The sequence below is a fragment of the Anser cygnoides genome, chromosome 29 (genome assembly GCF_040182565.1).
Source record: "Anser cygnoides isolate HZ-2024a breed goose chromosome 29, Taihu_goose_T2T_genome, whole genome shotgun sequence".
NCBI classification, from domain to species: domain Eukaryota; kingdom Metazoa; phylum Chordata; class Aves; order Anseriformes; family Anatidae; genus Anser; species Anser cygnoides.
This window is the reverse complement of record NC_089901.1, coordinates 1568452-1583561: the sequence shown is the minus strand read 5'-3', so window position 1 is coordinate 1583561 and position 15110 is coordinate 1568452. Positions and strand designations below refer to the sequence as shown.

The window sequence follows — 15110 nt, the reverse complement described above, 5'->3', positions numbered from 1 at the left end:
CGTCCCTGTGTCCCCCCCCCCTCCCCCAAGGCGTCACCAGCAGCCCCGGCATCAAGTCGCCCATCACCATCATCACCACCAAGGTCATGACGTCCGGCACCGGCACCCCCGCCAAGATCATCACCGCCGTCCCCAAGCTGGCCACGGGCCACGGGCAGCAGGGGGTGACGCAGGTGGGCGCCGGGACCCCCCCCGCGCTACCCGCGGCACCCCCCCACCTCTCCATTTTCGTCCTTTTTTTTTTTTTTAACCTTTTTCCCCCTTTTTTAGGTGGTTCTGAAGGGCGCCCCCGGGCAGCCGGGCACCATCCTGCGCACGGTGCCCATGGGGGGCGTCCGCCTGGTGACACCCGTCACCGTCTCGGCCGTCAAGCCCACCGTCACCACGCTGGTGGTGAAGGGGACCACGGGTGAGCGCTGGTGGCACCCCGGGGGGCGTCCTGGGCTGGGGGTGTCCCCTGTGTCCCCTCCCCCCCCATTCATCGGTTGGGGAGGGGGGCGAGGGGCGCCCTGAGCTCCACGCGTTCCGATAACAGCACGAGGGGACGACCTTGGGGCACCCCCACCGTGGGGACGTCCCCCCCGCTGCCACCCCCCAGAGGTGACAAGCGTCCCGTGTCCCCCCCCCCCGCAGGTGTCACCACGCTGGGCACGGTGACGGGCACCGTGTCCACCAGCCTGGCGGGGGCCGGGGGCCACAGCACCAGCGCCTCGCTGGCCACCCCCATCACCACGCTGGGCACCATCGCCACGCTCTCCAGCCAGGTCCTCAACCCCGCCGCCATCACCGTCTCGGCCGCCCAGACCACCATGACGGCCGCCGGCGGGCTCGGCACGCCCACCATCACCATGCAGGTGAGCGCCGCGGTCGCCGGGGGGGGCCCCGGGGGTGGCATGGGGGGCTTGGGGTCACCGGAGACCCGTGGGTGCTTGGGGACACGGCCGTGGGGTTGGGTGGACGTGGTCACGGTTGGTGTAGACGTCATGGGGTTGGGTAGATGTGGTTGTGGTTGGTGTAGACATGGCCATGGGGTTGGGTAGACGTGGTCATGGTTGACGTAGACGTGGCCATGGGTCATCGGCAGGACCTCGGGGGTCATCGGGGGACTTGTGGTCACCAGACACCCATGGGTGCTTGGGGACACGGCCGTGGGGTTGGGTAGACGTGGTCATGGTTGGTGTAGGTGTCATGGGGTTGGGTAGACACAGCTGTGGTTGACGTAGACGTGGCCATGGTTGGCGTAGACGTGGTCATGGTTGACGTAGACGTGGCCATGGGTCATCGGCAGGCCCTTGGGGGTCAACGGGGGACTTGTGGTCACCAGACACCCATGGGTGCTTGGGGACACGGCCGTGGGGTTGGGTAGACACGGTCATGGTTGGCGTAGATGTCATGGGGTTGGGTAGACACGGCTATGGTTGGCGTAGACGTGGCCATGGTTGGCGTAGACGTGGCCGTGGTTGGCGTAGACGTGGCCATGGGTCAACGGCAGGCCCTTGGGGGACACTGGGGGACTTGTGGTCACCAGACACCCATGGGTGCTTGGGGGTGGGGCCGTGGGGTTGGGTAGACATAGCCATGGGTTGCATAGATGTCATGGGGTTGGGTAGACGTGGCCATGGTTGACGTAGACGTGGCCATGGGTCATCGATAGGACCTTGGGGGTCATCGGGGGTCTTGTGGTCACCAGAGACCCATGGGTGCTTGGGGACAAGGCCGCGGGGGTTGGGTAGACGTGGCCATGGCTTTGGGTGGACGTGGCCACGGGTGGCGTAGACGTGTCCGTGGGCCACCACCAGGCCCCTTGGGACCTCCGGGTGCGGAGCAACGTGACAACGGGGCCCAGTGTGGGGTGGGGGACCCCGACGGGGGTCCAGGGGTGCCGGGAGGGGCGCGCGGTGTGGGTGACGCCGCGGACGGGCGGCAGCCCGTGTCCCAGCCCACGCAGGTGACGCTGATCACGACGCCGAGCGGGGTGGAGGCGCAGCCGGTGCACGACCTCCCGGTCTCCATCCTGGCCTCCCCCACGGCCGAGCAGCCGGCGGCCGCCGCCGCCTTGGCCGAGGGCGGGGGGCAGGCGGAGGGGACCCCCGGCACCGTCACCCTGGTGTGCTCCAACCCCCCCTGCGAGACCCACGAGACCGGCACCACCAACACCGCCACCACCAGCGTGGTGGCCAACGTCGGCGCGCTGCCCCCCGGCGCTGGGCAGCTCCAGCTCCTCTGCGAGAGCCCCCCCGAGGGGCTGCCCCCCGGCGCCGCCGCCGGCACCGCCGTCAGGGTCTGCGCCAACCCCCCCTGCGAGACCCACGAGACCGGCACCACCAACACCGCCACCACCGCCGGCGCCCGGCTCTGCGCCGAGGAGAGCCGCGAGGCCGCGCCGCGCCGCGCCGCCCCCTGCGCCACCCAGCAGACCGCCGCCACCGGCACCACCATGACGGCGCGGGCGCTGCCGTGCTCGGCGCCCGCCGGCGACGCCGCGACCGCCGCCGACGCCGTCGCCCTGGTGTGCTCCAACCCCCCCTGCGAGACCCACGAGACCGGCACCACCAACACCGCCACCACCACCACGGCGGCCGGATCGCGGTTGGGCGCCGGCGCTCCCGGGGACGGCCAGGGGACGGCCGCCGGCACCGCGGCGCCGTGGCCGTGCTCCAACCCCCCCTGCGAGACCCACGAGACCGGCACCACCAACACCGCCACCACCACCACGGCGTCGGGCTCGCGGCCGTGCTCCGGCGCCGCGTGCGAAGGTCAGGAGACGGGGACGGCCGCCGACGGCGCCGCCACCGCGCTGCCGCCGGGGGCCCGGCCGTGCTCCAACCCCCCCTGCGAGACCCACGAGACCGGCACCACCAACACCGCCACCACCGCCTGCTCCTGCCCGGGCCGCGAGCTGCCCGGCGCCCCCTGTGCCACGCAGCAGACCGCGGCCACCGGCACCACCATGACGCCGGCCGTGGCCCACGGCGACCGCACCGGGGACAGAACCCGGCCGTGCCAAACCCCGGCGGCGCCGTGGCCGTGCTCCAACCCCCCCTGCGAGACCCACGAGACCGGCACCACCAACACGGCCACCACCACCACGGCCTCGGGCGACGGGCCCGGCGCGGCCGCCGGCGCCGCGGCCGCCAGCACCAGCACCACCAGCAGCACCGCCGCGGCGCCGTGGCCGTGCTCCAACCCCCCCTGCGAGACCCACGAGACCGGCACCACCAACACCGCCACCACCACCACGGCCTCGGGGGCGCGGCCGGGGTCCGGCACCGACACCGGCGGCACCGCGGCGAGCGCCTCGGGGGCCCGGCCGTGCTCCAACCCCCCCTGCGAGACCCACGAGACCACCACGGCCACCACCGCCACGGGGGCCGGGGGGGCCGCCGAGCAGGCCCCCCCCCCGCCCCGCGACGCCGCAGCCGCCGGCAGCACCACCGCCACGCCGGCCGAGGGGGCGCCCCCCGCGGGCCCCCCAGCCCCACGCCGCCCCCCCCCGGCTGCTCCAACCCCCCCTGCGAGACCCACGAGACGGGGACGACCCACACGGCCACCACCGTCACCGCCAGCATGGGCGCCAACCAAGGTGACCCCGCGGCCCCCTCCCCGATTTGGGGGGGGGGGGGGGCTCTGCCCAACCCCCCCCTCACACCTCGCTCACCCTCCGCCCCAAATCTCTCCCCGCAGACCCCCCCCCGCCGGCTGCCAACGGGCAGGGGGAGCCCGAGCCCCCCCCCGGGGAGGGGTCCCCCCCCGGCGCCCCCAGCCCCGGTGCCGCCGGAGCCCCCCAGCCCCGGGCGGTGACCACCGTCACCCAGTCCACGCCGGCCCCCGGGCCCGCCGTGCCGGTGAGTGTTGGGGGGGGGGGCTTGGGGGCGTTTGGGGGGTGTATGGGCAGGCGTTGGGGGGTCTTGGGGGCATTTACAGGGACGTCGGGGGTATTTGGGGGGGGCTCGGGGGCATTTGGGGGGACACTGGGGGGGCTTGGGGGCATTTAAGGGGGGGTTGGGGGCATTTGGGGGGGCATTGAGGGGGCTTGGGGGTATTTACAGGGACATTGGGGGCATTTGGGGGGACATTGGGGGGGCTTGGGGGCATTTACAGGGACGTCGGGGGTATTTGGGGGGGCTCAGGGGCATTTGGGGGGACACTGGGGGGGCTTGGGGGCATTTACAGGGACATCGGGGGTATTTGGGGGGGCTCAGGGGCATTTGGGGGGACATTGGGGGGGCTTGGGGGCATTTACAGGGATGTTGGGGGTATTTGGGGGGGGCTCAGGGGCATTTGGGGGGACACTGGGGGGGCTTGGGGGCATTTGAGGGGGGGTTGGGGGCATTTACGGGGACATTGGGGGAATTTGGGGGGACATTGGGGGGGCTTGGGGGCATTTACAGGGACATCGGGGGTATTTGGGGGGGGCTCGGGGGCATTTGGGGGGACACTGGGGGGGCTTGGGGGCATTTAAGGGGGGGTTGGGGGCATTTGGGGGGACATTGCGGGGGCTTGGGGGTATTTACAGGGACATTGGGGGTATTTGGGGGGGGCTCAGGGGCATTTGGGGGGACACTGGGGGGGCTTGGGGGCATTTACGGGGACATTGGGGGCATTTGGGGGGACATTGGGGGGGCTTGGGGGCATTTGGGGGGGCTTGGGGGACATTGGGGGTATTTGGGGGGGGCTCGGGGGCATTTGGGGGGGACACTGGGGGGGCTTGGGGGCATTTACGGGGACATTGGGGGCATTTGGGGGGGCATTGAGGGGGCTTGGGGGCATTTGGGGGGGCTTGGGGGACATTGGGGGTATTTGGGGGGGCATCGGGGGGGCTTGGGGACATTTACAGGGACATTGGGGGCATTTGGGGGGGTATTGGGGGGGGGGGGTTGGGGGCATTTCCAGGGAAATCGGGGGCATCTGGGGGGGGCTCGGGGGCATTTGGGGGGGGGTTGAGGTTGAGGTGGGAGACTTGGGGGGGGGCTTGGGGACATGGGGGATCACGGGGGGGGTTATGGGGGGGGCCCAGAGGAATTTGGGGGGGCCATTTGGGGACGCTTTGGACTCACCCACTGCCCCCCCCCCCCCCCCAGAGCATCTCCTCGCTGACGGAGCCCCCCCCGGCACCCCAAGAGCCCCCCGCCCCCCCCGGAGCCATCCCCCCCGGAGCCCCCCGCCGCCTCCTCCACCCCCCCCACCCCCCCGCCCCCCCCATCCTCCGGGACCCCCCCGGCCCCCCCAGCTCCTTCCTCCTCCTCCTCCTCCTCCTCCTCCTCCGCCACCGCCCCCCCCCGGCTCCCCGGAGCCCCCGGGGGCCTCGCCGGTGGTCCTGGCCCCCCCCCAGCCCCCGGCGGGGGGGGCGGGCGAGGGGCTGGCGCTGCCCCCCGAGCTGATGGCGGAGGCGCCCCTGGGGGGGCCGGGGGGGCCGGGGCTGACCCCCGAGGAGCTGGCGGTGACGGCGGCGGCCGAGGCGGCGGCGCAGGCGGCGGCGGCCAGCGAGGAGGCGACGGCGCAAGCCCTGGCCATCCAGGCTGTGCTGCAGGCGGCCCAGCAGGCCGTGCTGGGTGAGGGGGGCGAAATGGGGGGTCTGGGGGGATCTGGGGGCGTTATAGGGGGATACGGGGGGGTTTGGGGGGGGGGATACGGGGGGTTGGGGGGGGGGATACGGGGGGCAAATGGGGCAGCATAGGGAGGATTTGGGGGGAAATGGGAGGTTTAGGGCGAAATGGGGGGGTTATGGGGGGGGTGGGGGGAGGTACGGGGGTCCTGGGGGAGATTTGGGGGGCAGTGGGAGGGCAGTGGGGCAAATGGGGGGGGAGATAGGAGACCCTGGGGGGGGGGGGCACAGCTTCCTGGGCGCCCCCATAACCCCCGTAACCCCCGTAACCCCTCTCCTTCCCCCCCCCAGGCGCAGCGGAGCCCCTGGACAGCGGCGAGCCCGGGGGGCCCCCCCGGCCCCCCCGACCTGCCCCCGCTGGGCGCCGACCCCCCGAGGGCCCCCCGGGGCCATCCCCATCGTGCTGACGCAGCAGGAGCTGGCGGCGCTGGTGCAGCAGCAGCAGCTGCAGGAGGCGGCCGCCGCCGCCGCCGCCGCCCCCCCGGCCCCCCAGACCGCCGGGACCCCCCGGCCCCCCCGCCCCCCCGGCCCCCCCCGGCCGCCGCCGCCCCCCCCAGCTGCCCACCGAGGCGCTGGCCCCCGCCGACAGCCTCAACGACCCGGCCGCCGACGCCAACGGGCTGGGGGAGCTGGGGGGGCCCCCGGGACCCCCGGAGGGCTGCTGCCCCCCCCGCCGACGGTGAGAGCTCGGGGGGGGCTTGGGGGGGATATTGGGGGGAGCTGGGGGGGCTGGGGGGGCGGGACCCCTGGTGGGCTGCTGGCCCCCCCCCCCACTGATGGTGATAGTTGGGGGGGGGGGGGGGCTGGGGGAGATTTGGGGGGGCTGGGGAAATTTGGGGGGGCTGGGGGGGGCGGGACCCCTGGTGGGCTGCTGCCCCCCCCCCACTGATGGTGATAGTTGGGGGGGGGGGGAGATTTGGGGGGGGGCTGGGGAAATTTGGGGGGCTGGGGGGGGGGCTGGGACCCCTGGTGGGCTGCTGCCCCCACTGACAGAGTTGGGAGGGGGGGCTGGGGGAGATTTGGGGGGGGTTGGGGGGCTGGGGGGGGGCAGCTGGGTTTGGGGGGTCCCAATTAATGGGGGGCACCTGGATATGGGGGGGGGTCCCAATTAGTGGGGGGGTCCCAATTAGTGGGGGGTCCCAATTAATGGGGGGGCTGGATATTGGGGGGGTTGCCAATTAATGGGGGTCCCAATTAATGGGGGGTCCCAATTAATGGGGGAATCCCAATTAATTGGGGGGGGCCTGGATATTGGGGGGTTCCCAATTAATGGGGGGATCCCAATTAATGGGGGGGGGCACTGGGATATTTGGGGGGTCCCAGTGCGTGGGGGGAGCACCTGGGTTTGTGAGGTCCCTTTTTGGGGGGGGCGGTGCCCCTAGGCCCCCTCTCCGGGGGTCTGGGGGTGCCCTGGGTGCGGGGGGTCCTCGCTGACTGTGCCCCCCCTTCCCCCCCCAGGCCTGGCCCCCCCAGCCCCTTCGTGCCCCCCGCCCGTGGTGGGGCCCAGCCCGGCCAAGCTGCAGGCGGCCGCGGCCCTGGCGGAGGTGGCCAACGGCATCGAGGGGGCGCCCGTGGTGAGGGGGGCCGGGGGGCGGGGGGGGCTGGGGGGTGGTTGTGGGGCTGGGGGGGGGGGCTGGGGGGGTTGGTTATGGGGTGGTTGTGGGGCTGGGGGGGTGGGGAGGGCAGGGGGGTTGGTTATGGGGTGGTTGTGGGGTGGTGGGGGGGCTGGGGGGGCTGGGGGGTTGGTTATGGGGTGGTTGTGGGGCTGGGGTGGTTATGGGGTGGTTAGGGGGTTGGGGGGTGGTTATGGGGTGATTATGGGGCTGGGGGGGTTGGTTATGGGGTGGTTGTGGGGCTGGGGGGACTGGAGGGGGGCTGGGGGGGCTATGGGGTGGTTGTGGGGTGGTTATAGGGGTGGTTGTGGGGCTGGGGGGGTTTTGGGGTGGTTATAGGGTGGTTGTAGGGCTGGGGGGTGGTTATGGGGCGGTTATGGAGTCGTTATGGGGCTGGGGGGTGGTCATGGGGCAGTTGTAGGGCCAGGGAGGTGTGGGGGGCTTTTATGGGGTGCTGGGGGCCCTGTGGGGGTGCTGAGGGGCTTCCGGGGGGGTCTGGGGGCTGCCGTGGGGCTGGGCGGGGGGCTCTGGGGCCATCCATGGGGCGCGTGTGGGGTCCCCCGGGCGGGGCTGGGGTCCCGGTGCCATGTGTGTCCCCCCCCCCAGAAGCCGGACCCGTCGGCGCCCCCAAGGCGCCCCCGCAAGGAGCAGCAGTGGTTCGACGTGGGCGTCATCAAGGGCACCACCATGCTGGTCACCCACTTCTTCCTGCCGCCCGCCGACGCGCCCGCCCCCGACGTGAGTCCCCTGGGGGGGCCCCGGTCCCCTAGGGGGTCCCCAGTCCCCTATAGGTGTCCCCGGGTCCCCTATGGGTGTCCCCATGGCCCCTATGGGTGCTCCTCTGTCCCCTATGGGTGTCCCCAGGACCTTATGGGTGTCCCCATGGCCCCTGTGGGTGCTCCTCTGTCCCCTGTGGGTGCTCCTCTGTCCCCTGTGGGTGCTCCTCCGTCCCCTATGGATGTCCCTAGGACCTTATGGGTGTCCCCAGGACCTTATGGGTGTCCCCATGGCCCCTATGGGCGCTCCTCTGTCCCCTATGGGTGTCCCCATGGCCCCTATGGGTGTCCCCATGGCCCCTATGGGTGCTCCTATGGCCCCTATGGATGTCCCCAGGACCTTATGGGTGCTCCTCCGTCCCCTATGGGTGCTCCTCCATCCCCTATGGGTGTCCCCAGGACCTTATAGGTGTCCCCATGGCCCCTATGGGCGCTCCTCTGTCCCCTGTGGGTGCTCCTATGTCCCCTATGGATGTCCCCAGGACCTTATGGGTGTCCCCAGGACATTATGGGCAACTCCTCTGTCCCCTATGGGCGCTCCTCTGTCCCCTATGGGTGCTCCTCTGTCCCCTTATGGGTGTCCCCATGGCCCCTATGGGTGTCCCCATGGCCCTTATGGGTGCTCCTATGTCCCCTTTGGATGTCCCCATGGCCCCTATGGGTGTCCCCATGGCCCCTATGGGCGCTCCTCTGTCCCCTGTGGGTGCTCCTCTGTCCCCTTCTGGGTGTCGCAATGGCCCCTATGGGTGCTCCTCTGTCCCCTCTGGATGTCCCTAGGACCTTATGGGTGTCCCCAGGACATTATGGGCATCTCCTCTGTCCCCTATGGGTGCTCCTCCGTCCCCTATGGATGTCCCTAGGACCTTATGGGTGTCCCCAGGACATTATGGGCATCTCCTCTGTCCCCTATGGGTGCTCCTCCGTCCCCTATGGGTGTCCCCATGGCCCCTATGGGTGCTCCTCTGTCCCCTATGGGTGTCCCCATGGCCCCTATGGGCGCTCCTATGTCCCCTATGGGTGTCCCTATGTCCCCTTATGGGTGTCCCCATGGCCCCTATGGGCGCTCCTCTGTCCCCTTATGGGTGTCCCCATGGCCCCTATGGGTGCTCCTCTGTCCCCTATGGACGTCCCCAGGACCTTACGGGTGTCCCTATGGGTGTCCCCGTGTCCCTTAGGGACATCCCAAATTCCTTTACGACCTTTTAATGTCCCTTACGGGGTCCCCAGGGCCTTTACGAGCACCCCAAAGTCCCTCATGGGCTGTTAATGTCCCTTATGGGTGTCCCCAGGGTGTCCCCGCGTCCCTTATGGCCTTTTAATGTCCCTTACGGGTGTCCCCAAGGCATCCCCCTGTCCCTTATGGCCATCCACTGTCCCTTACGGGTGTCCCCCTGTCCCTTAGGGGTGACCCAAAGTCCCTTATGGCCTTCTAGTGTCCCTTCTGGGTGTCCCCAAGGGGTCCCCATGTCCCTTACGGCCACCCCCTGTCCCTTATGGTGTCCCAAAGTTTCTGATGGCCCTTAAATGTCCCTTACGGACACCCCAGAGTCCCTTATAGCCTGTTAACGTCCCTTACGAGTGTCCCCAGGGCGTCCCCGTGTCCCTTATGGGCATCCCAACGTCCCTTGTGGCTTTTGGATGCCCCTTGTGGGTGTCCCAAAGTCCCTTACGGTCTTCTCATGTCCCTTACGAGCGCCCCGGGGCGTCCCCCTGTCCCGTACGGGTGTCCCCGGGGCGTCCCCACGTCCCTTTAACGTCCCTTACCGGTGTCCCCCCCCGCAGGAGGACGCGGCGCCCCCCGACCACTCGCAGCTGAAGCGCCAGGAGCTGCAGCCGGGCACGGCGTACAAGTTCCGCGTGGCCGGGCTCAACGCCTGCGGCCGCGGGCCCTTCTCCGACGTCTCCGCCTTCAAGACCTGCCTGCCCGGCTTCCCCGGCGCGCCCTGCGCCATCAAGATCAGCAAGGTGCCGGGGGGGGGGGGGCGCCTCGGGGTCCCCACGGGGTCACCGCGCCTGGCCCCGGCCCCTCGGGTCCCCGCGGGGTCCCCGTTCTCGTCCCCGGCCCCAAAACGTCCCCACAACGTCCCCATTCTTGTCCCCAGCCCCACAATGTCCCCATACCTGTCCCCGTCCCTGCGGGGTCCCCGTACTCATCCCCGTCCCCAAAATGTCCCCGCAATGTCCCCATACCTGTCCCCATCCCCTTGGGGTCCCCATTCTTGTCCCCATCACCTCGGGTCCCCTCGGGGTCCCTGTACCCGTCTCTGGCCCCAAAATGTCCCCACAACGTCCCCGTACCTGTCCCCATCCCCGGGTCCCCACGGGGTCCCCGTTTTTGTCCCCGTCCCCAAAATGCCCCCACAACGTCCCCGTTCTTGTCCCCGTCCCCACAATGTCCCCATCCCCGTCCCTGTCCCCTCGGGGTCCCCTCGGGGTCCCCGTCCCCACGATGCCCCCACAACGTCCCCGTTCTTGTCCCCATCCCCTCAATGTCCCCCTCCCCATCCCGCCCCCCAACCCCCCGACCCTGTCCCCGTCCCCCCAACGCCCCCAGTGTCCCTCCGTACCCCCAACCCCGCCCCTGCCCCCAACGCCCCCCCGACCCCCCTGACCCCCTGTGTCCCCCCCCCTGCCCCTTGCAGAGCCCGGACGGGGCGCACCTGACGTGGGAGCCGCCGTCGGTGACGTCGGGGCGCATCGTGGAGTACTCGGTGTACCTGGCCATCCAGGGGGCGCCGGGGGGCGGCGGAGGCGCGGGGGGCGCAGCTCGCCTTCATGCGCGTCTACTGCGGGCCCAGCCCCTCGTGCCTCGTGCACTCGGGGAGCCTCTCGAGCGCCCACATCGACTACACCACCAAGCCCGCCATCATCTTCCGCATCGCCGCCCGCAACGAGAAGGGCTACGGGCCCGCCACCCAGGTGCGGTGGCTGCAAGGTGGGTGCGGGGCCCCTATAGGGTCTTACGGGGTCCCTAGGGGGTCTTATGGGGTCCCTATATGGTCCCCATGGGGTCTTTATGGGGTCCTTGTGGGGCTCTGGGGTCCCCATGGGGACGTCACTTTGGGTATGGTCAATAAATACAAAGGGCTACGGGCCCGCCACCCAGGTGCGGTGGCTGCAAGGTGGGTGCGGGGCCCCTATAGGGGCCCTATGGGGTCTTACGGGGTCCCTACGGGGTCTTATGGGGTCCTTGTGGGGCTCTGGGGTCCCCATGGGGACGTCACTTTGGGTATGGTCAATAAATACAAAGGGCTACGGGCCCGCCACCCAGGTGCGGTGGCTGCAAGGTGGGTGCGGGGCCCCTATAGGGGCCCTATGGGGTCTTACGGGGTCCCTACGGGGTCTTATGGGGTCCTTGTGGGGCTCTGGGGTCCCCATGGGGACGTCACTTTGGGTATGGTCAATAAATACAAAGGGCTACGGGCCCGCCACCCAGGTGCGGTGGCTGCAAGGTGGGTGTGGGGCCCCTATAGGGTCCCTATAGGGTCTTACGGGGTCCCTACGGGGTCTTTATGGGGTCCTTGTGGGGCACTTTGGGTATGGTGGACACCAAGGACAAGGTTCTGGGCCCGCCACCCAGGTGCAGTGGCTGCAAGGTGGGTGTGGGGCCCCTATAGGGGCCCTATAGGGTCTTACGGGGTCCCTACGGGGTCTTACGGGGTCCCTATGGGGTCCTTTGGGGTCCTTATAGGGTCCTTATGGGGTCCTTATGGGGTCTTTATGGGGTCCCCATGGGGACATCAACCAAGGGCTACGGGCCCGCCACCCAGGTGCGGTGGGTGCGGGGTCCCTGTGGGGTCCTTGCGGGGCTGTACGGGGGGGGTCCCGTGGGGCTGAGGGGGGGGGGGGGGGGGGGGCAGGGACGCAGCCCCCCTCACCGCCCCCTTTGTGCCCCAGAATCCAGCAAGGACGGCTCCGTCGCCAAACCCGCCAGCAAGCGGCCGCTCTCGTCCCCCGACATGTGAGGGGGGCGCTATGGGGCTGGGGGGGCGTTATGGGGCTGGGGGAGTGCTATGGGGCTGGGGGGTGCTGTGGGGCTGGGGGGGGCCGCTGGGGGGCTGGCTTGGGGGGCAGGGGGGCGCTATGGGGCTGTCCCATGGCTGTGGGGCTGGGGGTCAAAGAGCTCCCCTATGGATTTGGGGGGGGGGGCAGGTTATGGGGCTGGGGGGGGTTATAGGGCACTGGGGGGGGCTATAGGGCACGGGGGGCTGAGTTGGGGGGCAGGGGGGGCGCTATGGGGCTGTCCCATGGCTGTGGGGCTGGGGGGTCAAAGAGCTCCCCTATGGATATGGGGTGGGGGGCTCTATAGGGCGCTGGGGGGGGTCTATAGGGCGCTGGGGGGCTATAGGGCGCTGGGGGCTCTATAGGGTGCTGGGTGGGCTATAGGGCGCTGGGGGGGGCTCTATAGGGCGCTGGGGGGCTATAGGGCGCTGGGGAGGCTCTATAGGGCGCTGGGGGGCTATAGGGCGCTGGGGGGGCTCTATAGGGCGCTGGGGGGCTATAGGGCGCTGGGGAGGCTCTATAGGGCGCTGAGGGGGGCTATAGGGCGCTGGGGGGGGCTATAGGGCGCTGGGGGGGCTGTAGGGCGCTGGGGGGGGCTATAGGGCGCTGGGGGGCTATAGGGCGCTGGGGGGGGCTCTATAGGGCGCTGGGGGGCTCTATAGGGTGCTGGGGGGCTATAGGGCGCTGGGGAGGCTCTATAGGGCGCTGGGGGGCTATAGGGCGCTGGGGGGCTCTATAGGGCGCTGGGGGGGGGCTATAGGGCGCTGGGGGGGCTCTATAGGGCGCTGGGGGGCTCTATAGGGCGCTGGGGGGGCTATAGGGCGCTGGGGGGCTCTATAGGGCGCTGGGGGGGCTATAGGGCGCTGGGGGGGGCTCTATAGGGCGCTGGGGGGCTCTATAGGGCGCTGGGGGGGCTATAGGGCGCTGGGGGGCTCTATAGGGCGCTGGGGGGCTCTATGGGGGCGCTGGGGGGGGGCTATAGGGCGCTGGGGGGGCTCTATAGGGCGCTGGGGGGCGCTATAGGGCACTGGGGGGGCTATGGGGGCGCTGGGGGGGGGGCTATAGGGCGCTGGGGGCTCTATAGGGCGCTGGGGGGCCATAGGGCGCTGGGGGCTCTATAGGGCGCTGGGGGGGGGCTATAGGGCGCTGGGGGGCTATAGGGCGCTGGGGGGGCTATAGGGCGCTGGGGGGCTCTATAGGGCGCTGGGGGGCTCTATAGGGCGCTGGGGGGGCTATAGGGCGCTGGGGGGCTCTATAGGGCGCTGGGGGGCTCTATAGGGCGCTGGGGGGGGGCTATAGGGCGCTGGGGGGCTCTATAGGGCGCTGGGGGGCGCTATGGGGCACTGGGGGGGCTATAGGGCGCTGGGGGGGGCCATGGGGGCGCTGGGGGGGGGCTCTATAGGGCGCTGGGGGGCTATAGGGCGCTGGGGGGGGCTCTATAGGGCGCTGGGGGGGCTATAGGGCGCTGGGGGGGGGCTCTATAGGGTGCTGGGGGGCTCTATAGGGCGCTGGGGGGCTCTATAGGGCGCTGGGGGGCTCTATAGGGCGCTGGGGGGGCTCTATAGGGCGCTGGGGGGCTATAGGGCGCTGGGGGGCTCTATAGGGCGCTGGGGGGCTCTATAGGGCGCTGGGGGGGCTATAGGGCGCTGGGGGGGGCTCTATAGGGCGCTGGGGGGGGCCATAGGGCGCTGGGGGCTCTATAGGGCGCTGGGGGGCTATAGGGCGCTGGGGGGGGGGCTCTATAGGGCGCTGGGGGGGGCTATAGGGCGCTGGGGGGGCTCTATAGGGCGCTGGGGGGCTGCTCGCCGTGGGGCAGCCCCACATCTCCCCCCCCTTACTTTTTAGGAAATCCGCTCCAAAGAAGCCCAAGGCCGACGGGCAGTGAAGGGGCCCCGCGCCCCCCCCCAGCCCCACACGTGGGGGGCGGACGCCGCGGGGGGTCCCGGCTGCGGGGGGGGTGAGGAGGAAGAAGAGGAAGAGGAGGAGGAGAAGCGAGGCGGGGGGGGGGGGACGCGGGGGGGACTTTTTTTACCCGTTGCAGTTGCTGGAATGAAGTTGTGCCCCCCCTGACGCCGTGGGGCCCGGCCCCCTGCCCCCCCCGGCCCCCAGCGGCCCCCCCCGGGGCGGGGGGGGCCCCGTGTATTATAGTGTAAGGGGGGTGCCCCCCGGCTGTCCCTATCTGTCGTTTTTGTGCTATTTTGAACAATTAAAGACATTTTTTTGGAGTAAAAACGAAGAACAGAGAGGTGGCGTGCTTGGGGGGGGGGGGGGGGGGGGGCAGGGGGGTCACTTGTGGGGCGGGGGGCTTGGGGGGGGGCTGGGGGGGCACTTGGGGGGATGGGGGGGGCACCTGGGGGGGATGGGGGGGCACTTGTGGGGCCACTTGTGGGGCTGGGGGGCTTGGGGGGTGGGGGGGCACTTGTGGGGCTGGGGGGCCAATTGGGGGGTGGGGGGGGGCACCTGGGGGGCACTTGGGGGGCCATTTGTGGGGTGGGGGGTCACTTCTGGGGTGGGGGGCACCTGGGGGGCTGGGGGGGGCAGTTGGGGGGCTGGGGGCCACTTGTGGGGCTGGGGGGCACTTGGGGGGCTGGGGGGGCCACTTGTGGGGCTGGGGGGCACTTGGGGGGCTGAGGGGTCACTTATGGGGCTGGGGGTCCATGGTTCTGGGGCTGGGGGGGCACTTGTGGGGCTGGGGGGGGTCATTTGTGGGGTGGGGGCACCTGGGGGGCTGGGGGGCCACTTGTGGGGCGGGCGGCACTTGGGGGGCTGGGGGTCCATGGTTCTGGGGCTGGGGGGGCACTTGTGGGGCGGGGGGGCACGTGGGGAGCTATGGGGGTGCGGAGGGGGCGTGGCCACGGGCGGGGGCGTGGCCCTGGCACGGGACCCCCCCCCCCCAAAAAAAAACAAAAAATTGGGAAAAATGCCCCCAGATGGGGGGGGAGACCCCAAAAAGAGGCGAAAAAAGGGAAAAAGAAAAAAAAAGAAAAACCCCAAAGCTGGGGGGGGGAATCGGGGACCCCCCCCTTCCCCTCCCCCCCCCCCCCAAAAAAACGGGGGCGCGGTGGGGGAGGGGGCGCCCCCCTGCCCCGTTCCCCCGCTGCCCTCACCCAACAT

The 15110-nt window shown here is 70.6% G+C and overlaps 1 protein-coding gene across 1 annotated transcript in view; it reads left to right on the top strand.

Moving 5' to 3' along the window:
- Positions 1–13989, top strand: part of HCFC1 (host cell factor C1) — a 33983-nt gene extending 19994 nt beyond the window's left edge. The window contains 18 exon segments of the mRNA XM_066984566.1: positions 31–173; positions 271–409; positions 634–854; positions 1928–3470; positions 3473–3583; positions 3685–3845; positions 5082–5342; positions 5345–5552; positions 5897–5934; positions 6124–6284; positions 6988–7019; positions 7064–7179; positions 7825–7956; positions 9777–9959; positions 10637–10740; positions 10742–10929; positions 11892–11955; positions 13842–13989. Coding sequence (XP_066840667.1) covers positions 31–173; positions 271–409; positions 634–854; positions 1928–3470; positions 3473–3583; positions 3685–3845; positions 5082–5342; positions 5345–5552; positions 5897–5934; positions 6124–6284; positions 6988–7019; positions 7064–7179; positions 7825–7956; positions 9777–9959; positions 10637–10740; positions 10742–10929; positions 11892–11955; positions 13842–13881 — 3845 coding nt within the window. The 3' untranslated portion in view covers positions 13882–13989.
- Positions 13990–15110: the final 1121 nt, after the last annotated feature.